Below are 25,196 nucleotides of genomic sequence, written 5' to 3' on the forward strand. Positions count from 1 at the left end.
AAGGGTGAGAAATCTCAAAGTAAATCTGTATTATTCCTGTCAGCACAGGACACTGTCTCTACCTTATGCTATTACCAGGTCTTTTAGTGGATAAGGGAAACAGAGGCAGGAGTCTCATGTTGTTCAGGAAACAACAAAGGGCCCCAGGGATGATCTGCAAAGTTGTCAATCTCTATGCAGCCTGTGGTCCTTTTCTTCTCTCCTGTTTCCTCCCAATCAGAACAATTTTCTCATATTCCACCCTTCCCACTTTCTGTACTTCCCATTCTTCCTTGCCTTGAGCTGGGTTTCTTCCACCCATCCCATTTACTCCATCTCTTCCCTACTTCCCACTCATCTATAAAACACTATATTCTTAAATCTAGTATCTTAGTCATTGTTCTTAATCATCCCCTCATCAGTGAGCCTCCAACAAAGTCGCTTCCTAGCCTATTTTTTCCCCATCCCTTTCTTGATAGCTGCTTGCTGATTCTCCCATGGTTCAACCATGGGTGAATGAGATGTCACTGGACCTATGATTTTATTAGTATAGTAATTTCCTATTACTTTGCCCATAATTAAGAGACACTGCCATTTGGTAGGCAATGGTACTATGGTTATAGACTAAATCTGGCACCAAAGAGCCATATTTTTCCTAAGTGCGGTTAGCCCAATTACATTTTAATTTAGTTTGGGCAATACTCGAGAGTATTATGGGCTACATGTTGCCCATAGGTTGTGTTTTGACCCCTTGATCTAGCCTAAACCCCTAATTTTCCAGAGGAGGAAACTGGCTTTAAGAAGCTTAATAGGAACCCAGGGTCAGATCTGGGAGGGACCTTGGAGGAGATGAAGGCCAGTTCCCTCATTCGACAGATGAAGAAACCAAAGGCCATAGAGGTCATGGGATTTGTCCAAGATGACATATATAATTGGTGGAGCCCATATTCTGAGTCCAAATCTAGTATATTTATCTATTTATCAGACTATTTCTATGATTCATAATAAGTAAATCATAAATGTTTATCGAACTGAATCATCAGCAGACTGATATTTATATAGCAATTTACAGCTAATGATTCCATTTCCTCACAATAACCCTGTGAGATTGGTAAAACTATTATTTACATTTTACAGGTGGGGAATCTGAGGCTTACAAGGGCTGTCACACAATTAAATGGAAACCCAGGTCTTGACCCCCAGGTCAATATTCTTTCCTTCATCGACATTCTCATTTCTATATGTTTGCAAAATACTTCACATGTGTTATCTAAGTTGATCATCACAATAACCCTGGGGGATGGGTGCTGCTGTTATTTCCTTTTAACAGATGAAGAAACTGAGACCCAGAGAGGTTAAGTGAATTACCCAGGGTCACACTGCTCGTTCGTGAATGAGGCAGGATTTGAGCTGAGGTCTTACTGACTCCAGGTCCAGGACTGTATCAACTGTTCTATCTAGACTGCTTCTCTCATATGTGAATAGGTAATAATAAAGGGATAGCCTTTCCATCCCCTCTGTTCCCTCTGCTCCTGTGTTTCTTATTCCTCCTCTCAGGGACAGAAGGAGAAAGAAAGGGAAAAATTATAGTCATAATGGCTGCCTTTTCTCTAACAAAAGGGTTCTCTCCACCAGCCACTTGACTTCTTCTATCTCTAATCTCCTTTCCTGGTAGAGGTGAGGAATCGGGGAACAGAGAAAAGGAACCAACTCCTTCCTATAATGGATATGCCATCTACTTACAGCTTCAACTCATAAACTCAATCCAGATACAAATTGCTTTCTATTAGAAGGACCATGTTCCTTTCTACAGAGCAGGATGCTTAAAAAAACTGAAGAAGGCCACAAAGACTTTAAAGAGATATAAAATAGTTTCACCACAGCAGTAAAAGACATCTCTACTACTGATTTCTAGAACTAAGATATCTTGTGGGAATGTGCATGTGTGTGTAGACAGAGAGACACAGCATTTCTCTTCTGGGCAGAGGTACCCTAAAGAAGATCAAAACTGATTTTGTTGCTGGAAGATCTCATAAATGGAAGAATGTGGCCCAGGTAAAGCACCTGGCATTTCATTCTGTCCTTTTTTTTGTTTGCATGCCAATCAGAGGATCTTGGAAGTGAGTTGAACTTATTTGCCCCAACCTCCACACACCTTTGTTTTGTTATGTTTTGTTTGGACAAGGTTTTTTAAATAGATCTTGGTAACAGAGATTTGCAATCAGAGGTTAAATGAGAGTTACAAGAAGTTTTCTAATCTTAACTCAAAAGGTTGTCTGGGTCCATGTCCTTTGATCACTAACCAAAGTGTAGCTTAAAAAAAAAATAGACCATCTTAGCTTGGAGACATTGTGTTGGCATTTGTTAACTGCTTGGCTAGGTTGTGGGACATGTGTAGAGGGAAGCATAGAAACCAACAAATGTCTTTCAAGAGATGAAACCCAGCAGAACTCAACAATTGCAAGAACAGCAGACCTGCTCTACGAAAGAACACTATGCCAAACGTGGATTTTATGTACAGTAGCAGCACAATGTCTTTCTCAGAGGATTCAGTTTAGGTACTGCTCACTACATGAGCTTCCCCACCTAAGTCCTAGTGCCTTCCTTCCCCAAATTACCTTATATTTATTTTGGCTATTTTAAAAAAAATTATCTTTGTCTTCTATTGTGACTTAATCAGCAAATACAAAAATTTCAATATACAAAGAAGAAAGATGATTGTTTAAGAAACTATAAACTTAAGTAGTATAAAACATATTTTAAATTTAATAATTTAAGATTGTTATTTGTATCTTTGTCTTTTCCTCTTTTTTTTCTTTTGTGCATTAAAAAATGTTTTATTCGTGTTCCCTTTTTGGCATGATTGGTAGACTTTGCAAAATGGCAAATTTTGACTTGATATTAGGAAGAGGTTCCTCACAATACGACCTACCACAAGTTGGAATGGTCTTCATCTGTATGGAGGGAGAGGGAGTCATAGGAAAATAGATTTAGAGCTAGAAAGGGCCTTGGAAAGCATTTGTAGTCCAGGGGTATCAAATTTAAGTAGCAATGGTGGCCTCTAAACTAGCCATAAGGGTCCCTGGGAGCTGTATATTGACTTAGAAAACCATGTATTATTATAGTCTATGTTTTATTGTATTTTTATGTATTTTGATAAATCTTAATTTTGTTTGGGCAATATTTGAGAGTGTTATGGACTACATGTGGCCCATTGGCTATGTGTTTGACACCTATGATCTAGTCCAACCCCCCAATTTTCCAGAGAAGGAAACTGAAGTATAAAGAAAGAATGGACACACACACATATGTGTGTATGTATATGTCTGTGTGTGTGCCTGTGTGTGTGTATATATATACATATATATGTATATATGTGTATATGTGTGTATATATAAAAATATATAAATTAATATAAATATATATCTGTATATATCTATATCTATATCTATATTTATATCTATCTATCTATCTATCTATCTACATATATATATAAAAATGTTGACCTTCTCTAAAGAGGGGTTGGGAGGGAGAGAGACAAATCAGAACACAGGATATAACAACAACAAAAAAGAATGGATTTTGTCCAAAGTTATACTGGTAGTAAGTGGCAAAGCCAGGATTCAAACCCAGGTTCTCCGACTCCAAATCCAGCTACTTTCTCATTGCATAGGAATAACTAAAAAACTGTATAGTATCTGGCTTAGAATCCCAGAGACACAGAATTCCCAAGGTGGAAGGGATCTCAGAAGCCATCTCATCCAGCCTGTATCTGAGAAAGAATGTTTTCTACAACATACTTAATACTAGATCCTTGGAATTTCACTTGCAGAATCCCCAAACCATAAATACTTTTATGAGGCCTTTGACTCCTCCCTTGAGAGAATAACCCAAGGTCATTCTACTGCAGGGGTTCTTAACCTTTTCTGTGTCACGGACACCTTTGATGGTATGATGGCCCCCTTCTTAGAGTAATGTTCTTAAATGCATAAAATACGTTAAAATCAATCCTATTAAAACTTTATTCTGACTGAAGAAGTGATTGAATATGTGGTTTAGTGGTTGAGGAAGTGATTTACAAGTCCAATAGTGCTTGGGGTTAGAAGGAATTTTGCTTTCAAGAGAACTACCTATTCTTTCTCCCTGGCTTCCATTCTGGGAGGACAGTCAATCTGTTCAACGCTTCTCTTCAGTCATCTCCATTGGAGTAACTTCTCCTTTAGTCATCACCCTCTGCCCCTGCAGGGGAGATGAAAAGGACTGGGACTCTTACAACCCACCAGAAGTAATAGAAGTTAACTTGTCTGATATCATTGCCTCTGGGCAGCTTTATCCCATTTCTACTTCCCACCTCTTCCCACCAGAAGCTGCTGTTTCATCTTTTCCACATGGTCTGGATTAATTTGATTTTTTCCTTTGCTTTCTCTTTTGGTCACCTCAAGGCCCCCAACTGGGAGTCTCGTAATCAGAGAATCTCCCTTTCCCTCCATGTGTCAATGAATAATGACAGTCTTGGAATTAGCTGCTTATAAAAAGCCCCTCCTGACCCTCTCAGGACACATATGCCATGAACAAAATACCTTGGGATAGCCAATTTTTTTTTTTTGAGAACACATGGCCAATACAGAAAGAAAACAGATGCTTAAAGAAATTAATAATGATAATAACTACTAACATTTATTTGGTATGTTAAAGTTTGTAAAGCACTTTACACATTTTAAATCATTTGAAATGAGAAATTGGATCCAGGTTCAACACAAGCTCAAGTGAGGAATGGGTTGGGGTAGGGTTTTTGCACGTTTTGTTCTTCACATTAGAGTAAACCACGACCCTACATTGGATCAGGGTCGTCCCAAGTCATTCAACTAGTCTTTTTCCTACAGTCCTGGCAGGGTAGGAGCAGAGAAAAAACTATGGCAGTGGGGAGCCAGCATACCCACTTGTTGAACATTCTGATTGTCTCCCACAACTCTCTCTCATCCTCTGAGATCTCCCTCCCTTGGCTCTTCTCATGAAATCTCAGATCTCCTACCTGAAGAAGACTATCTTTCCACATACCTCAGGACTTTGATGAGAATATAGTGGGGATCTCTTGTCCTATCCTGCAGGGATCTATGTCAGCTGCATTCCAGTTCCTCCAGCTTGTATATGTTTTCCATTGAGCAATATTGGAGTGTTTACACTTGCAGAGGCAGGCATTTTTGTAATCACGAAAATTCTAAATAGCACACATAGCCTCATAAGACTTATGGACAAGGTTATACAAGTCATATACTATGGAACATCTTGTGGTAATTATACGTAGTTTTGTTGACACCAGTATGACCCACACAAAGGAAACCACAGATCTTTTGAAGTTCTGACATACTTCTATTGCACCAATGTCATCTTTCTTTTTCCTCTGGGCAATACTGTCTCTTCTCCAAGGGCACAGACAAGAAGACCTAGGTTTGAATGCTGTCTTTAATAACTACTACTGATAAGACCATGGGGAGATCAACTCCTTGAATTTCAGTGTCTCCATCCATAAAACCGGGACAATAGTACTTGAATGACCTGTTTTACAGGGTTGGGAGAAAAGTGCTTTCAGAGGCAGCACAGTATGGTCAATACAGTGCTAGACCCAAAGACAAAATTCTGCCTCAGACACTAGCTGGCTGTGTGACCCCAGGAAAGATCCTTCATAAGCCTCAACTTCCCCATCTATAAAATTGGGATAATAACACCTCCCAGAGCTGTCATGAGGTTCAAATGAGATCATGTATATCAAGTGCTCTGCAAATGTTAAAACACTATAAAGTGTGAGTTATTATCATTACTACTATTATAAACCTCAAAGCCACAATATAAATCTGACTTGGTAAGTTGTTAGCATGATAGGACAAGGTCCAAAGTTATTAGCCTGGCTTCCAAGACCCCTTGCAATTTAGCTCCAACTTTCCTTCCTTCCTTCCTTCTTACCTTCCTCCCTTCCTCCCTTTCTCCCTGCCTTTTCCCCTCCATTCCTCCTTTCCTTCCTTCCTTCTTTTCTTCCTTCTTTCCTCTCTCATTCTTCCTTTCTTTTTCTCTCTTGCTGTCTCTATTTTTCTCTTTTGCTTTCTCTTTTTCTTTCTCATTTTCCCTCTTTCTCTTTCTCCCTCTCTCCCTCTGTCTCTCTTCCTTCTTGAGGAATTCTGGTGTGTGTTTTTTGTGGGTCTCTTTAAAAATTTCAGATACCAAGAAAGTTCCCTGGGCTCTTTGGGGCTTCCCCACATTTATGCTTCCCACTCAGCTGGCAGCCCCAGTTCCCACACAGTCTTTTCTACTTTCAAAGGCCAGCAGTTCTCAAGAACAACACTATTAGAGTTAAATTTCCAGCCTACTTTACAAAGATGGGAGCTGTACCTGCAGAAGTCAGATCTAGATGGCAAGCCCATTTGTGTGACTTGAAGACAACCCCAGCATAAGAGTCATTCTCCTATAGAAGGACACTATAGAATGATCCTTCCAGCCTCAACCCATTTCCCCTACAGAAACCTCCACACCCAATTAGAGCTAACTATGGGCTTGAAAGAGGGTAGTCAGCAGCTTTTTTTTTTTGCCCCCAGCTTCAATTTATATTATCATCTCTATCTCCCACTCTTATGCCTCTCCCATACCAGAATTTTATAGGGATTTTTCCCAGCAGCTGTTTGGGAAAATAAACCACAACAAAAGGTTCAGGGTCTTCGTGCTCAACCCAGTTGCGATCTGGGACACAATTGGCAAGGGTTTCTGCCTCACTCAGGCCATCTCGACCCCAAAAGCCAGCTCAGGAACAAAGGGGAGACCATCTCAGGCTGTCATGAGCCCCAGGAAGCATTGTTCACCTTGGCCAACTCCAAGCTTACTGGTGGCAAGTAAGGCCTTTCTCTGGGGTGGGTAACCTGTCACCAGGTTCTTGTCTAGTTCTGCCCTTGGCAGATGGTAGGTAAGTAATAAGCTTTCATTAAGCATTATGTACAGTAGTGGGATTCAGCTGGTTTACACTGGTTCAGCAGAACTGATACCTAGTTTTATGTTGAGTTGGGTGAACCGGTTGTTAAAATGGCACTTGTAATCAGGATTCTCTCTAAGGTGGGCACCTGGGCAGCCACCCAATGTGGAAATCACAAATTTACGTCCCTTATTCTTTTTTAACCTTCATCTGCACAACAGCATTTTCTAAGTTCCCGAAGTAATGTTCATTCCGTCCATAGGTGAAAAAAAAATTGATGGAACCATGCTTGTAATATTAATTTATTGATTTCTTAAAACTCATTATACCTTTGATGAAACACATCTTAATTCCTTCGTTTTTGTTGCTTCAGCAAACAAATGTATAACATAAAGAGAAAAAGTGCCAAACAACCAGGGAGTGACAAGCTGTCATTTGTTTCTGCTTTGTGTTACACCCAAAATTCCCCCAAGATATTATGAGTGCTCTGGTGTTCCCTGAACAGTGAAACCAATAGGAAGTTGGGACACAATGAACCAATATAAATATAGATTTCAAGGGTTATCTTATCACCCATGTCAGAAGCCATGGAAGTAGATGATAAAAAAAGAGTTAGAATAGATAGAATGAGTGTTAGTTCTGCATCTGTTCCAACATTGGCTGTTGTGGTTGCTTTCGCTCCATAAGGATACGTTTTTGTAAAGTATTATTTAATATTTTTTCATTAATATTTAAAAACTCTTATAATCTAGTTTTGTGTACCTCTTTTATTGTTCTTATTTGAGTTTTAAATATTAAACTACCTTTCCATGTATCTTTTTGCATACTTAAAATAGTCATTAGGGCAGAGAACCGGTTATTAATTTATTTGAATCCCACCACTGATTATGTGCCAGGCACCATGCTAAGTTCTGAATACAAAAACAAAAAGGCCACCAGTTCCTACCTCAAGGAGCTTAGATACCAGTGAGGGATAACAACACATAAGAGGGAACAAGAAAAGGATGGAGACAAAGAGTGCCCACAACGGAGGCAAGGTCCTTAGAAGCACAGCAGGAGGGGAAGGAAGCCTGGGCAGCCACAGCCCATGCCCAAAATGGAGGGCCCAAAAGAAACTCACCAATGGGCAAACATGGCAGGCTCAGAAGGTCTTGGGCACTGAGGGAACTCCCAAGATGAAAGGTGAGCCGAGTCATAGCCTCAGAAGCACAGCCAGGAGGGGAACGAAGCATGGCTGACCTATCCCCAACCTGGAAACCCCCCGTGCTGCAATGTCCTGAGCCCTTCCAGAGGCTCTTCTGGAGAAAGTCACTGCCCCCAAGCTTTTGTCCTAGGCTTGAGTATTTGCTCTTTGGCTTTGCTTCTTCAACTCTCTTAAGAATAGTACTGCCACCCGTCCTGCGTCTTCTCTCCAGTCTCTTCCGAGGGATGCTCAGGCTCCTCTTTATGAGGCATCACAAGGCTGGGGCCTGCCTGGCTCCCTGTTCCTGGCTCATGGCACCTGGCCCTAGGCTTCCTCAGACGAAATGGCCCCAACATATCTTCCCCTCCAGGCTTTCCCTTCCAGGGAAACAATAACTCACATACAGATAGCACTTAGCAAATTGCTTAATAAAATGAGGTTAAAGATTTTCCACTGCCTATTGTGATGGTGGTATGGTAACAGGATTCAGAGTGCAGAGGGGCTGGATTCAAACCCTTCCTGTTTGACCTTGGGCAACTACATGTCTCTAGGCCTCCTCCTTTGTAAAATGAAGCGGCTGGACTGTAGATGGTCTCTAAGGTCCCCTTTAGCTCCAGGTGTATGATCTTATAAATCTTAGGTCATAGTAGAAAAAGCCCTGGAATTGAGCCGTCTTTGGCTGAGCAACCCCAGCAACAAGGAGCTACATCCCAGAAATGAGAACCAGAGCATCCTTTGGAAGAGATGGGAGAGGAGAAGCAGGACAGGCAGCAGTACTGTCCATCAAAGAGCCGAAGAGGCAAAACCAAAGACCACAAAGGCCTGGGGTCTGTGACTTCCTCTAGATGATACTCCAGAAGGTACAAGAGGACTTTGACTCAGGAGACCACAATGCTGGGGTATCTACACTGGGAATGGGCCCAAGCTGGCCATGCTTTGTTCCCCTGAGGCTATTATCTTTGTCACTGTGACTCAGCTGTCCTTTCATGGAAGTTCCCTCAGTGCCTGGGGTTTTCTTACCCTGGAATATCCCTCTACTATGTTTGCATCTTTCTCCCACTGGTGAGTTCCTTTTGGGTTCTTCATTTTGGGGATAGGCCATGTTTCATTCCCTGGTGGGAGGAGATTAGGAAAAAGTTCCTGAGTTGAGCTTTGAAGACAGATACAGATTCTAATAGGTAGAAATGGGAGAGGAAGCGCATTTCAGGCATGACAGAACAGCTTCTACAAACACATGGAGGTGGCAGAAGAAATGTTCAGTGAAGGGAACACTATGTTTCCTCCAAGTTGGGGAGAAGGGTGATTTCCTGTCCAACAAAGCCTTGCTTGCCCTTGTCCCCAAACCCCCGTTTTACTCCCACAAGCCCTCCTCTCTTCCTAACATCCCTCTTTCTGACCATCCTTCCAGTCACTCAAGTTTTCAGACTTGGAGTCATCCTTAAAGACTCTTCCCTCTCAGTTTACATCACTTCTCTGGGTCTCGATTTCTTTCCCTATAAAATGAAGAGGTTGGACTGCATGATCTCTAATATTCCTTCTAGCTTGAAATCTAAGATTCTGTGATCTCTTGGCACCCACTCCACCCATGTTTCCCTTCGTCAGAGGCTGTCAAACAAAAACTGGATGATCGTAGAATCATAGTTCCTTAGAGGACATTGTCCAAACCTCTCTTTCTACAGATGGACAACTGAGATTTAGAGAAATTAAGTGACTTACTCAAGGTTACATAGGTAGCAAGAGGTAGGGTTGGGATTCAAACTGCTTGTCAGATATACTTTAGAGATTATAACTATTCAGATGCTTCTTAGACTGAATGGTTACTGAGGTCCCTTCCAAATCCAAAATTCTGGAATTTCTTGAATTCAAGTCTTCCTGACTCTAAGACCAGCTCTCTATGTACTGTGGTGCACTGCCCTCTCAATACTCGGTGCATTTGTCCTAAGATATTACTGTATGAGGAGGAGGGGTAGGGAAGGTGAGAAACCTTTTCATTTTATAGATAATCTCTAAAAGGTCCCCTTTGTGACTGAAATTCCATGATTCATTCTAATGTGCTAATGACAGCAGTGGATTGCTAAAGGCCAGATGAGTCACAGAACAAAGTACCTATGACAAATTCCAAAACTTTAGAGCTAGAAAGTACCTTGGAAATCATCTACTCCAACATCTTCCTTTTGGATGAGGAAACAGAAACAGAAAGGTCCAGGGAACTGGCCTAAAGTCATTTAACAGATTGGGATCAGAGTCATAACTTAAACTTGACTATCATCCCAGGGCTTTTGTTTTTCCAATCCCAAACACTTCCTCTTTATCCACTTCTGAATCTTTTCTTGACAACATGGCATTTCTGGACCACTTCAATGATACAACAAATAGAGTGTTTTGAGAGCAGAAATACCGTGTAAAGCTAAATTAAGGAACAGAAACTTCTTCTGGTGCAAAAATAAAGCAACCTCACCCAGATCTCTTTTTTAGATTAGTTTTTATCTCAGTAAGAAGGGTAAATGGGCTTGAGATCTATATCTGAGGTTTCTAAATTAAAACTTGTTAAGTATGGAGTAATGCTAAGGAAACAGATCTTCCTCCTCTCTAGCAAGAAGAGGGGCATGGAGTAAAGGGAAAATTTGTTATTGTTGGGGTTTTTTTTTGGTTTTTAGCAGGGCAATTGGGGTTAAGTGATTTGCCCAAGGTCACACAGCTACTACATGTGTCAAGTGTCTGAAGTCAGATTGGAACTCAAGTCATCCTGACTCCAGGGCTGGTGCTCTACTCACTGCACCACCTAGCGGTCCGTATTGTTGTTCAGTCATTTTCCAGTAGTATCTGACTCTGCATGACCTTATTTGGGGTTTTCTTGGCAAAAATACTGGAGTGGTTTGCCATTTCCTCCTCCAGCTCATTTTACTGATAAGGAAACTGAGCCAAATGGGGTTAAGTGATTTGCTCAGAGTCACACGGCTAGTAAGTGTCTGAGGCTGGATTTGGAGTCTTCATGACTCCAGGCCTGGTGCTCTATCCACCTAACTGCCCCAAAGGGGAAGCATAAATGTAAAGGGCAACAATAAAATTTAAAAAAAAACTCACAGGGTGAAAAATTGCCAGTTTTATAACTGTCGAAGAATTTGAAGAGCAAACACCATGTCTTTCCAACACATTTATTTTAAGAAGGAAGAGCAACAGGACCATCGGAAAACTATTTAAGGATTTTAAAACATTACCAGCAACTTTTCTAAAGGCAATGCAGAACTACATACCATCCAGATGAAGGACAGACACATGCTACTTGACAGAACGGGTTTATATGTTCAAAATAAAAATCTTTTCACACTGCATATTACCCATGTCAAAGGCAGTCAATCATCTGGGTCCATCTTGAGAGCAAATTACTCCATGCAAATATTATGTTAAACTTTGGGGTACTCTTTGACTCATCATACACTTCAGCCTGTGATTCCTGGTAGACCTTCTTAAACTCTTTCATTTTTAGAGAGTAGTTCCTGGAAGGATCTTGTGATAAAAAAAATTCCTGTGTATTTCTTGTGACACGTCTCCTTTTAATGATCTCCTCTTAGAGAAGATGTGTCACATGATGTTTGTTATTAGAGGCCAAAGAAAATCAGATTTTTCATAAAGTACTAAGGTCCCGGTCGGGCTTCTGGACTCAGGCCTCTTCCTGAGGCCCCCAAAGGACATGCCTCTCCTCCCCACGTCAGGCTCAGTATCCTTCAAGGTTCTATTTTCTTCACAGAAACTTCTGATCTTCCTAGTCCTTTGCCTTCTTCCTCAATTTCCCATGTATATACTTAATCTGTGTATAGGATATACACGATGATTGTGGGTTGGCATAAGAAATTAAATGGAAATTTATCAGGAGTTTTGGGGAAGTCACAGATAACACACAAAGGCCAGCAGATAACACAGAAATACTTAACACAAATTTTACAATAAAGTACTGTAAATATCCCATAAAAGAAAAATAAAAAAAATTCAGACTTCTTCTCTGGCACAAAGGGAGGGCCAAAAAGTTTTGCATGGATTTTCCAGATTATGGGGGCGCCATGCCCCTAACTCCCCCCCTCCCACACCCATGTGGAAAGAATAACTATGTTCCTCCCCTAGAAAGTAAACTTTTTAAGGTCAGGGACTGTATTTTTTTGTTATTATTTTGTATCCCCTCTGCCTGGTATATTGCCTTTGCATGTATAGTCCTCTTAATAAATGCTTGTTGGATTGACCGGGCTAGTTCTATCTTGGTTAGTCTACACTTTGTTCAGAATAAAGCCTATCTTAAAATTATTCTTTCATGTACAGGCATTTTCTCAGCGATGATGAGACACATTTGGGCACTCGACTTCCTATTTCTGTTTGTAGATGGGATTTCTTCAACTGAATTGTTACTGATGCTGCTTTCCAGTAATAGGAAATCTGGAGCCCAGAGGAGCCAGGAAATTGATTTATTGAAGTTTGTACAGTTTCCAATTCCTACTCTTGGGAAATGTGTTTCTTGCTTCCTCCCTTTATTCAATTTCACTTTCATTTCCTAGAAATGCATTTTCCAAAAAATATAACTAGCACAGGTTTGGCAAAAGTGAAGGGAAACCAGCTGTGAGCTCCCTTAAAATACACCGAGGAGCTATTTGCAAGAAGCATGAAGGATGCAGATGTATGTAAATGATGCAAGAACTCATTTCAAATGGATTTGTCTTTCTAGGAAATACATACGTCTGACCCAGTCACAGAGATAACTAGAGGAAAGAACAACCCGGAATAGAATAGTGGGTGTCAATGGGGGTATAATGTGTAATGGTTAGTCCCCGTGTTTTTTTTTCAAGGGTAGAGCCCATTTATTATTTAAACCTTTATAGTCTTTTCACACAGTCAGTAACTAATAAATGCTTGTTGGTTTGAAGGAGGCTTGATATAAAAGTCCATTGGGTAGAGTACAAGATCATCCACCCTTCCCAGGACTTCCTCAGTGAGTCCCCATATTTTCATTGACTTCTTCCTATAGACTAGACTAATACGCTCTGTAATAGATATATGGCACCCAGAGCCTCCCATTCCCTTTGGAGTTCAGTGCTAGAAGGGAGAGAGAAAAGTGCCCTGTTTTATGTCATATTTCAGTGGAAGAAACAAGGAAGAGGATGGTTTACTAAGAGGCACCATGTGTCTTTCAGTTAGGTCCTCCCCATGGCACCAAGATGGTTTCAATCCCATCTGATTTGTGCAGTCATCCCTCTGACACCCCTAGTCCCATAAATCCAACATCGAGAACTGCTCGATCTTTGACATTTTTAAAGCAAACATGTCACAGGTGAAAAATAAAAGGAGAGATATGACATTTTCAAGAAGAATAATAGTAGAGACCAATAGATACCATACAGCACTGTAAGGATCTTGTTTGATCCCCACAACAATCCCAAAAGGTAAGTACTATAATGATCCCCATTTAACAGAAGAGGAAACTGAGGCAGACAGAGGTTAAGTGACTTGGCCAGGGTCACACAGCTAGTTAGTGTCTGAGGCTGGATTTGAACTCAGGTCTTCCTGACTCCAGGTCCAGTGCTCTATCCACTAAGCCATTAGCTGCCTCTTTATTCATCAAACACATTTTCCAAACACACACACACACACACACACACACACACACACACACAATAACTTAGGAATCAAGGTGTCCCAATATAGCCATGAGGCATGAAGTCATTGAAGGACATGATGGCAAAGTAGTTTTTGTGATCCACGATTTGATCAGACATGAAGTTTAACTAAGTTTCCCTTTGGGGAGTGAGGGAGCAAAGAGGGAAAAGCGGAGGAGGTGGAGTGGAGGGAGGGAGAAGCTTTATCTCACTGTTGCTTGCAGGCTTCTTTCTTGTCTTTGGTTTTCTGGCGTCCTGACTGACGCTTGGTTGGTGAAATAAAGGCTGCTTCAGGGCTTTCCTCGTTGTACTCAAAGAGACCCTCCACTGGAACTGTATGGGTAAGAGCTGAGGGAAGAAAAGGCAAAATGATGAATGTAAGAGGTTTAGTCAGTGGCCAAGAGTGTGTTGCTCTGCATCTGTCACGTATAGAAGGGTGACTGGCAAAATGCTGAATATTTTTAAAATTGTCTTTTGTTTGTGGTGGATCGAGCACCAGTCTTGAAGTTAAGAAGTCAACGAACATCTATCAAGCACCTACTACGTGCCAGGCACTGTGCTAAACACCAGGGATACAAAGGAAGGCAAAAAACAAAACAAAAAGCAAAACTCAAGGAGCTCACAGTCCAACGGGGGAAATGATAATAGTAACAGCTAACATGTATATGGTGGCTAAGTAGATAGAGTGCCAGGCCTGGAGTCAGGAAGACCCATCTTTCTTCAGTTCAAATCTGGCCTCAGGCATTTACTAGCTGTGTGACCCTGGGCAAGTCACTTCACCTGTTTGCCTCAGTTTCCCCAACTGTAAAATGAGCTGGAGAAGAAAATGGCAAAGCACTAGCTGTGTACCCTGGGCAAGTCACTTCATCTGTTTGCCTCACTTTCCTCATCTGTAAAATGAGCTGGAGAAGGAAAGGGCAAACCACTCCAGTATCTCTGCCAAGAAAACCCCAAACGGGCTCACGGAGAGTCTGACACAACTGAAAAATGATTGAACAACAAGGATAAAAACTATGTGTGATGATTAAAAAAATAGGAGGAAGTTACAAGGATGATGATAATGGCTAACACAAATGGCTAGTACAAAATTAGAGAAAAAAAATCGATTCAACAGTCACTTTAATTAAGTGATCATTAAGGTCGAGTTTACCCTGGGAGAAAATAGAGATACAAAGATAAAATGACAAATGATTCTTGTCCTTAAGGAGCTTACACCCACCCTACTTCAGAGACACAGGCTGTAGATTAGTTAAGACGGATGCTTAGTTAAGAAGGAGGAAAAGTACTAACTAGGAGGGGATTGGAAAAGACTTCCGAGGTGCACTGAGCCTTGAAGAAAGCTGGAGATTCTTAGAAGCAGAGAGGAGGAAGAGCAAGCATTCCAGGCATGGGGGGCAGTATGGGCAAAGGTAGGGGGGTGGGAGTAATTTCCTCTACTGTAGGTTGGTTTTTTTTTATCATCATTTTATCCTTTGGGAGAGCTAGACTATTGGTCTTTTTCACATAGCGTCTCTCTGGCTGCCTTTAAAAAGAGGAAGAGAGAATGCCCGGCTCAGGGAAAAAGAGCCAGTGGGCCAGATTTGGCTGGAATGAGGAGTAGCACATAAAAAGGCTGGAGCCAGATTGTGACAGGCTTGAAATGCTTCATACCTAGAGCTTTATAACGATGGAGAAGGTCATCTGGTATGGTACGGGATGCCCAGTCACTGAAGGCTTTCTGAAGAGGACAGACTGACAGACTTGGCAGAGATGCCATGGAAGGGACTGAGGCTTGGGGGGGGGGGTTGGACCAGGTGACCTGGATCGTGCCAGGGGGATCTCAGACACAGCCAATGGTATGCTGAATTCTGGGCTGTGGATTATTTAACTGAGTGGAGCAGAAAAAATATACCTTGAGAAGCGACAGCAGATGCATCAACAGGAGGGTCTATCCCACTTGACTTGAATGTTGGGTCCAGTTCTTCAGCGATATTCCGAGAAAACAGCTGTCTGCAAAAGTGTTTAATAGAACAGCAGGCATTATCGATCTAAAGGGATTTCCCCTTCTGTTAAGATATTGATTTGTGCGGTTTTTGTTGTTGTCGTAGTTGTTGAGACTGGCTCTCCCTAACTCAGCTGGGCTGGAAGTGCAAGGGCTGCTTATGGGTCTGTCCCCAACTGCTGATTGTTTTTATGACCTTCCAAAGAAGAAAGGAAGGAAGGGACGAAGGAAAAAAAGGAAGGGAGAGAGGTAGGAAGAGAGGGAGGAAGGGAGGGAAGAAGAAGGAAAGAAAGGAAGGAGGGCAGAAGGAAGAAGTAATGTGGGAAGGAGAGAGGGAGGAAAGAGGGGAAGGAGAAAGAAAGAAAGAGAGGGAGAAAAGGAGGGAGGGACAAAAGAGAGGAGGGAGAAAGATAGAGAGGAAAGGAAGGCTTTTCTTGCTGGTTTTGAAATGGATTATTATTACAGAGGCAGATGGTAACTTGGAGAGGATTTCTCCCTATTCAAAGTACCCTTCTACCACTGGCGCACAAAAATATATTCCATTTCCCCTTCCCACCCCCACCCCCATCCCCACCCCAATGTAGGAAATGGATGAGTGAGGAAGAAATGTAAGACTCTGCTTTGAATAAGGCTACCTACTTTGTACTGAGTCCCTCAGATCCTTGGACTGGGAAATCAGAACACTCCGGAGGTGGATCTCTAGCGAGGGGCAGGACCTCAGAGTCTGGTGGTACTTGAATCTGTCAGAAAAAAGAAAAAGATGTTTGTGATGCAATCATGGCATGGTGGAGATACAGCATGGCCTTTGCCGTCAAGAGGGAGCCGTGCGAATTCCATTTCAGGCACTTCTAAGTTACAAGATCTCGAGTTAGTTAATCTCCCCCCAGCCTTGGTATCCAGGCTATCTGATTCTGGGTCCAGAGTGCTTTCCCACTGTTTCAGGCCACTTCCCCTCTCTGTGTGTCAATTACCCCACATGAGACCCTCCATCTCCCAACTCTAGGAATTTTTTCCCAGCTGTCTCCCATGCCTAGAATGCTCTCCCTCCTCTGAATGCTGAGTTCCTGGAGGAACTATCTTTTACCTTTCTTTGTATCTCCTGAGCTTAGCACAGTGCCTGATACCTAATAGGCACTGAATACATTTTTGTTGATTTTTTTTGCTCAACTATATGTTAACTATATATATTTATTATAATCTACCCTTCTCGGGCGGAGCCAAGATGGCGGCTGGTAAGCACGGACTAGAGTGAGCTCCGTACCCAAGTCCCTCCAAAAACCTATAAAAATGGCTCTGAACCAATTCTAGAACGGCAGAACCCACAGAACAGCAGAGGGAAGCAGGGCTCCAGCCCAGGACAGCCCGGATGGTCTCTGGGTGAGCTCTATTCCACACGGAGCTGGGAGCTGGGAGCTGGGAGCTGGGAACGGAGTGGAGCAGAGCCCAGCCTGAGCAGCGTGGACGATCCAGACCGGAAGCCGGGCGGAGGGGGCCCTAGCGCCCTGAATATGTGAGCTGCGGCAGTTACCAGACCCCTCGACCCACAAACACCAAAGACTGCGGAGAAGGTTAGTGGGGAAAGCTGCGGGAGTAGAAGGAGTTCGCGGTTCGGCTTCCAGCCCCGGGGGCAGCGGAGGTGGGGCAGCTACAGCTGTTGTTACTTCCGGCTCCAGGCCCACCTGGTGGGAGGAATTAAGTGGCGGATCGCAGCAGGGGTGCACAGCCTGCCGAAGATCTGAGCCCAGTCTGGACTGGGGGTCCTTGGGGAAGGAGGAGTGTGTGTCTGACAGAGCTGGCACCTCCCCCCCAAACGTAGAACATAGAACTCTGTAATCTACAAGCAGTCATACCCCACTGAAAAACTCAAGGGTCAAGTTAGTTAGTTGGGAATATGGCCAGGACGCGAAAACGCGCCCAGATTCAGTCTCAGACTTTGGATTCTTTCTTTGGTGACAAAGAAGACCAAAACATACAGCCTAAAGAAGACAACAAAGTCATAGAGCCTACAACCAAAGCCTCCAAGAAAAACATGAACTGGCCCCAGACCATAGAAGAACTCAAAAAGGATTTGGAAAAGCAAGTTAGAGAAGTAGAGGAAAAATTGGGAAGAGAAATAAGAAGGATGCGAGAAAACCATGAAAAACAAGTCAATAATCTACCCTTCTTTCTTCCAGGGGGAGGGGGAGTGGAAGGGAGAGTAAAATCAATTTTTGTTAAATAAAAAAATGAAATTTGATTAAAAATATAAAATGCACCCTCACACAAGAATTCAATGGAGAAATAGTAGGTAGGAAGTACCCCCACCTTACTATCCAGGGGATTGCTGATGATTGTGATAAAAAGCATTGAAGGAGAATTTTGCTGCTAATGTTACCATAAATGACCATGTAGAATCTGGAAAAGTCCTTCAGCTAAGGGTGGTCAGGGAAGTAACACGAGCCAATCCCTCGCCAAGATGGGGCTGGCCAAATATGGAAGGTTCATGATGTCTTAAGTGCTTGGGACTCATTAGAGCTCAAGTGAGTATTTCCTTTCAATGAGCAGAAGAATTTCCTTCTCTCTCTTGTCACCAGTTTAGAAACGTTGTGGCCTGTCTGATTTAACCATTTGGGGTGTGCTGCTTAGCTCGGACTAGCTCAGTCATGAAATAAACTGAAAAAAAGCCATCTTCCCTTTCCCCCTCCCCTATCCCTCCACCCCAAGTCACGGAAGCTCATTTGAACATTCCAAACTTTTAACGATCAGCCCTGGAGCTGGAAGGGGACCTCAGGGGCCATCTGATCCAGCTAATCACCCTTTTTACAGATGAGGAAACTGAGGCCCACAGAAGAGAAATAACCTACGCAACAGATAGCAAGTGATCGGGCCAGCCTTCAAACTCAAGTCTGTTGATTTCAAGTTCAGAGCTATCATTCCTATCTTAAACTGTTGGTTTATTATTGCGTGTGTTTTTTTAAAAGTTCCTTCCTCTAGCTTTAAGGAAGTGGTTCACTTCTGTGTTTGATTTAGCCACAGGACTGAAAAAGCAATGCCTGAGAAAATTTTTTTTCCCTAGAGATAAGTACAATTTTCACTTTCAAGCAATAATACTGCTTTTCCCATAATGGCATGGTTTGTTACGATCCAGTTATGTGTGGCAGCCACATATTTGGTTAATGAGTAAAAGTTGCAGAAGAAAAATAGGAACATAGGATGATTCATCTTCCCCCAAAGAGCATCTGTCAAGAGGCAATCAAAGCCGATTAAAAAGCCCCCTTCATGTCAGCTTACAAAATTAAGTAATTCATTTTTATTAGAGCTTCGCAAAATCAGATCAGGAAGGAATCTCCCTGGCTGCCTAGTCCAGCCCATAGCAGGTCCGAGCAGTGGTCTTCCAGTCTGTTTGTAATACCTCCCAAGTGGGAAGACTCACTACCCCGTTCCACTCTGGGATAGCCCGAAACACTAGGAGCTCTGATATGGAGCCTACGTTTGCCCCTTTGAGACTGTCACCCATGGCTTCTGATAATGCCCTCCGAGCTCGAGCAGAGCAAGATGAATCCCCCCACCCCCACACTTGATTCTATAATCTCCATTGGCTCCCTATTATTTTTAGGATTATAAAATTCCTCTGTTTGGCTTATAAAGTCCTGCACAACCTGGCACCTTTCTACCCATTCCAGTCTTCTTCACTTTACTCTTCTCCATCTACTCTGCGATCCAGTGACAGAGTCCACCATGCTGTGACCTGCATAGGACACCCTGTCTCCCGATTCTGCCCATTTCACTGGCTGTCCCGCATGCCTGGAACTCTCTCCCTCCCAGTCTTCTCCTCCTTTCCTTCCTGCTTTTCCTGACTTCCTTCAAGTCTCAGCCAAAGTCCTACCTTCTGCCATAAGCCTTTCTGATTCCCCCGTAATCTTAGCGCCAGTCTTCTGAGACCACCCCCATTTATCTTGTAAATATCTTCTCCATGCATGGTTGTTTGCATGTTGTCTCCCCGACATATATTTGTCTTTCGTCTTTTTTTTTATCCCCAAGGCCTAGCATAATGCCTGACATGTAGTAGGTGCTTGATAAATGCTTTGATTGATTGTTGGACCCCTTGACAGCTTAGAAGACTCATCCTGGAAGACAGTTATCAGATTCCCCGAATACAGCCTCATTCTCCTCTAATCTAGGCTGAGATCCCTAGTTCCTTCAAATGATCATTAAATGGTATGAGACCCTTCACTGTACTGGTAGTCCTCCCCTGGACAGTCTCCAGTTTATCAACAGCCCCTACATTGTGATGTTCAGAAACAAACATGGTATCCTAGATATGGTCTGTCCAGGGCTTCTGACTCCTGGAAGCAACGTCTTTTGGGGCAGCTAGGTGGTGAATAGTAGGATTTATCAAGTAAGTCACTTAACTCAGTTTCCTCTTCTGTAAAATGAAGGGATTGGACTTCATAGCCTTTTACGCGCTTTCCAGCTCTAGGTCTATGATTCTATGATCATGGAGGCACTTAGGTTGTGAAGTGAAGAGAACACTGGGCCTGGAGAAAGGAAGACTTGAGTTTAAATCTAGCCTCAGACACTTACTAGCTGTACCGCCTTGGGCAAGTCACATAACTATTGTCTGCCTCAGTTTCCCCATATGTAAAATGGATATAATAATGGCACCTACCTCCCTGGACCACATGAGATTATATTTGTAAAGTGCTTAGCACAGTGCCTGTAGCATAATAGGCGCTCTATAAATTTTAATTATTATTATTAACTGAGATAATATTGGTAAGGTGCTTAGCACAGTGCCTGGAGCATAGCAGGCACCATACAAATGTTAGCTATTATTAGCTATAATAACACCTGTTATCACTCCTGAAAGCAATGTCTTTGTTAATGTAGTCTAAGGTCCCATCCAGTTGTTCTGTTTGCCACCTCTCTCTACTGAGTCAGAATCAACTAGCATGTGTTAAGAAAATATTTATATATCTCTTAAAACGATGAGTGTAAGTTGGAAACTGCTCCCTAACTCTTTGAGGGGAGATGTGGTTGAATTTGCAATTCTGACACCCTTTGCTGGTCTCACTCACTCTCTAACGGAAACTTCTGTAGGTCTCAAGCGCCCCTCTCCCAATGGCCCCAGTGAGTGACTTGGGTGGGCGTCTACCCCACAGCAGACAGGAAGTAAACATTTCCACTTGTGGGTGGAGCAGTACAGATGCCACAGCTAAGGTGGGTGGCCATGTTGAGGGGGCTTAAGAATCATCAGCTACATGGACTGGGAATCGAAATCAGATTGTAATAAAGTTTCTAAAAATAGCATGACTGTTTTCGGAACCAATTCTTTTTTTAATGTTCCTATTAGTATCAGCTTCAGCATCACCAGACAGAACAGTAAAAATGATGGAGAAACCTTTAGAAAGAAGGGAGGATCCATAGGACAATATGATAATAGTTTAGATTATATATATGATTATGTAATAATGATAATTTAAAGCTGGAACGGACCCTTAGAGGTCATTGATCCAAGTTCCTCATTTGACAGCTGAGGAGAGACAGAGCTATAGAGATGAGTGGTTTGGCCAAGGTCACCCAGGTGAAGCAGCCAGGCTTTGAACCCTCATGGTCTCTGACTCCAGACTCATCGCTCTTTTCATCCAGTCTTGGCTGTCTTCTCCCAATCACGGACTTCTCTGCTGCCCACAAATGACTGATGGATGCGCACACTTTTCCTTCATCCTAAGTGATCAGTCCCAAATAGAATCAGTAGGCAATTTTTATGCTTCAGTGACTTCAAGGATAAAGATGTGGGGGGATGGCAGAGTCAAGAGAGAGCAAGATTGCTAGTCAGGAAGATTTGGCTTGGCCAAGTCATTTAATCCCTCCGTTGCCCAGGACATACTGTGACCTGCTGGTGGAGGGAATTTCCATGAAGAAGAAATCACAGATACTTCATCCCCGCTCTACTACTACCGGGGTGAGCCTGGACAGCTTTTCTGGGCTTCAATTTCCTCCTCTGTAAAATGAGGAGGTTGGCTTCTAAGTTCGCCTAGCTATTACCTATCAGTAGATAGAACACAGGACTTGTAACCATGAAGACCTGAGTTCAAATCCAGCCTCAAGACACTTACCGGATGTGTGACCATGAGCAAGTCACTTAACCACTGCCTGCCATAGTTTCCTCAACTGTAAAAGAGCACCTACCTTCCAGGGTTGTTGTGAGGATCAAATTAGATAATATTTGCAAAACCCTTAGTACAGTGCCTGGCACATAGTAGGTATTTCAAATATTTGTTGAAAATAAAATTAAGAAAAAAATCTAAGCCAACCCCTCTCTTTCAACAGTTGAAGGCAGTGAGGTTTTGACTTCTCCAAGGTCACAAAATAAAAGGCAGAGCTTCTGTTTCACCTAGTCCAGCCTCTTCAAATGACCAAGAGGAAGGCTAAGATGTTGGGCAGAGTGCTAGACCAGAACCCAGAGGACTTGGCCTCAACTCCCATCAGGAACATTTCCTGTCTGAGCCTTTTCCCTAATCTGTAAAATGGGGATAAACATACTTCTCAGCCTCATTGCCAGGAGGCTCAAGTGAGAGAATGTGTATCAAGCTCTTTGCAAACTGTCTTTTTGTCGTTCAGTCATTTCTGACTCTTCATGATCCCATTTGGGGTTTTCTTGGCAGAGATACTGAAGCAGTTTGCCATTTCCTTCTCTAGCTCATTTGACAGATGGGAAAACTGAGGTAAACAGGGTAAAGTGATTTGCCCAGGCTCACACAGCTAGTAAGTGTCTCAGGCCGCATTTGAACTTGGGTCCTCCTGATTTCAGGGCTTGCACACCACCTAGCTACCCTGATTCTTAATGTTCATCTTTATGTACTCTTCCAATCAAACTGACCTATCTGTGGTTCCCTGTACATGACAGTTCATTTCCTATCTCCAAACTTTTGCACAGGCAAAATCCCTATGCCTGAAATGTACCCAGTTCTTCACCTGGACCTTACGGAAAATGCCACTTCCCAAGGAAACCCATCCCAATCTCCCACAGCAGAGACAGCTCTATCCCAAGAATTAATTCCATACCTACTCTGAGTACATTTCATATTTAATTGTCCATGCATGTGCTGTTTTCCATCAATAGGATGCTTTTGAGGTCAAAGGCAGGTTCCTTTTTGCCCAGCACAAAACAGGCCCTTAACCAATTGAGTGAAAGTACAAAAGAACACAACTTGGCAGAGTGGAAAGATCCTCTGTTTGGCTTTGAAAGCCCTCTGTGCCCTCATCCCTTCCTACCTTTCCAGTCTTCTTACACCTCACACCCTCTATGTTCTCAGCCATCTGGTGACACTGGTCTCCTTTCTCATCCTTGTACAGGACACTCCATCTCCCAACTGGGAACATTCTCACTGGCTGTCCCTCCCCTGTGCCTGGAACCCCCTCCTTCCTCCTCTCTGCATCCGGGCTTCCCTGGCTCCCCTTAAGTCCCAGTCAGAGTCCCACCCTCCACCAGAAACCTTTCCTATTCCTCTTTAAACTTAGTGCCTTCAATGCAAATCTGTTCAAGTTGGGGGTTTTGTTTTTGTTGTCTCTCCAAAGCCTAATGTGATAGGTGCTTCATAAATGATAAATTGATTTTATTCCAAACTAAACTAAACTTAGTTCTTTCCCTCTGAGATGAGCTCCAATTTATTCTGTATATGTCTTGTCTGTACATAGTTGTCTGCATGTTGCCTCTCCCATTGGACTTGGAGATTCTGGCTTTCGGGGACCATCTTTTGCCTTTTTTTGTATCCCCAATGCTTAGCAAAGTACTGGCACACAGTAGGTGATTAATAAATGCTTGTTGACTTGACTTCCTCTATTGGTATTGATTTCCTTGGGCAAACACCAAGGATTTGGGAGAAGACTGAAGATAATGAAAAAAAAACACCATTACCCACCTTGCTCCCGTTCTGCCTTTGTTCAGAGAAGCTGATGCTTCTGTTTCTGCTTTCCCTTCTTAGCTCCCATTCCCTTACTTCTCTCTGATGGTATTTCAGCTCTTCATCTTGCATGTACCTGGCAATCTCCTGAAAAAGGAAAAATGTTAGGGGCATACCTTAAGGATCAGATTTAAAAAAAGGACCTCTTGTGGTTGAGTTGTGTCTGAATCTCTGTAACACCATTTGAGATTTTCTTGGCTAAGATCCTAGAGTGGTTTGCCATTTACTTCTCCAGCTCATTTTACAGATGGGGAAACTGGACAAACAGAGTTAAGTGACTTGCCCAGGGTCACCCATCTAGTAAATGTCTGAGGCTGGACTTGAATTCAGGTTCTTTTGATTCCAGGGCTGGTACTCTATGCACTGAACCACCTAGCTGCCCTCGAAAAGGGACCTCAGACATCATCTATTCTAACCCTTTCACTTGACAAACAAGGAAACAAGTGAATGGACACTACAGATGCTACTGAAGAACTAATGAAGTGATTTTCCCAAAATCACAGAGCAGAGATATGAACCCAGGTCCTCTCACTCCGAGTCTAGCATTCTTTCCACCAAATCATACTATCTATGTTGCTTTTCTTCCAGCTAGGAAGATACTGCCAGAGTTGTTGATCATCTGACTTAGAAAAGCACATTAAGACTTTTTGAAGCACACATAGGGCAGAATTAATATACTTCATTGTGTTAGACAATTTCAATGTTTTCTTTGTGTTGCCCTCCCTACCTGTATTTAGTTTAGACATATGATGCCATTGCTTTAGGGAACTCTCCATGTAGAAACTCCCTCCACTCATACAGATCAGCAATTTGTCTGTAATTTATAATCTCAGGGACTTGTCTGGGCTACTGAGAGGTTAAATCATAGTGAATATTCTTAGATGGATCTATGATCCTCCTGAGGTACCTATTCCCTCTTGATGTAGATTCCTCCCTGTCCAACCTGTCCCACTCTTTTCCTTGTCCTCCCATAAATCTGCCACAGAGAGCCCCACTCAACATGGTGGAGGCTTTCACTTGGAAGCGTACTGGAAAGTATTTGTTGTGTCTTCCTCTAAATGATGCAATAGATACTTCCCAACAAACAGACAGAAAAATACATTTACAAAGTATAGTTGTTAAAAAGGAATGGGTTGTTCAATTACATTCAACAAGCACTTACTAAGTTCCTCTAATGTCCTAGATTCTGGGCATATAAAAACAGAAAGGACAACAGTGCTTTGCCCTCAGATAGGTTCCATTCTACCAATGCCTTTGCACTGGTCTTCCTCCATGCTTGGAATGCATTCTCTCTTCCCCTGTCCCTTACAGAATCCTTTTCTTCCTTCAAGACTCAGCTCAAACACCATATATATTCTACATGGAGGCTTTCTGGTCCCCCAGTTGATAGTGCCATCTTCTTGGACAGCCCAGGAATAGCCTTAACTGTAAAATGGGGATAATAAGAACCCATATCTCCTGGGGCTGTTGTGAAGATCAAATGAGATAGTATTTGTAGAGAGCCCAGCACAGT

At 42.6% G+C, this 25,196-nt stretch overlaps 1 protein-coding gene across 1 annotated transcript in view; it reads right to left on the reverse strand.

Moving 5' to 3' along the window:
• Positions 1-11,263: 11,263 nt before the first annotated feature.
• LOC118835834 (coiled-coil domain-containing protein 50-like) overlaps positions 11,264-25,196 on the reverse strand; it is a 54,962-nt gene continuing 41,029 nt past the window's right edge. The window contains exons 8-11 of the mRNA XM_036743115.1: positions 23,642-23,770; positions 16,377-16,477; positions 15,648-15,745; positions 11,264-14,104 (exon numbers count right to left, since the gene is read on the reverse strand). Coding sequence (XP_036599010.1) covers positions 13,965-14,104; positions 15,648-15,745; positions 16,377-16,477; positions 23,642-23,770 — 468 coding nt within the window. The 3' untranslated portion in view covers positions 11,264-13,964. The remainder of the gene's footprint in view (positions 14,105-15,647; positions 15,746-16,376; positions 16,478-23,641; positions 23,771-25,196) is intronic.

This window comes from Trichosurus vulpecula, chromosome 2 (assembly GCF_011100635.1).
Source record: "Trichosurus vulpecula isolate mTriVul1 chromosome 2, mTriVul1.pri, whole genome shotgun sequence".
Taxonomy (NCBI): Eukaryota; Metazoa; Chordata; class Mammalia; order Diprotodontia; family Phalangeridae; genus Trichosurus; species Trichosurus vulpecula.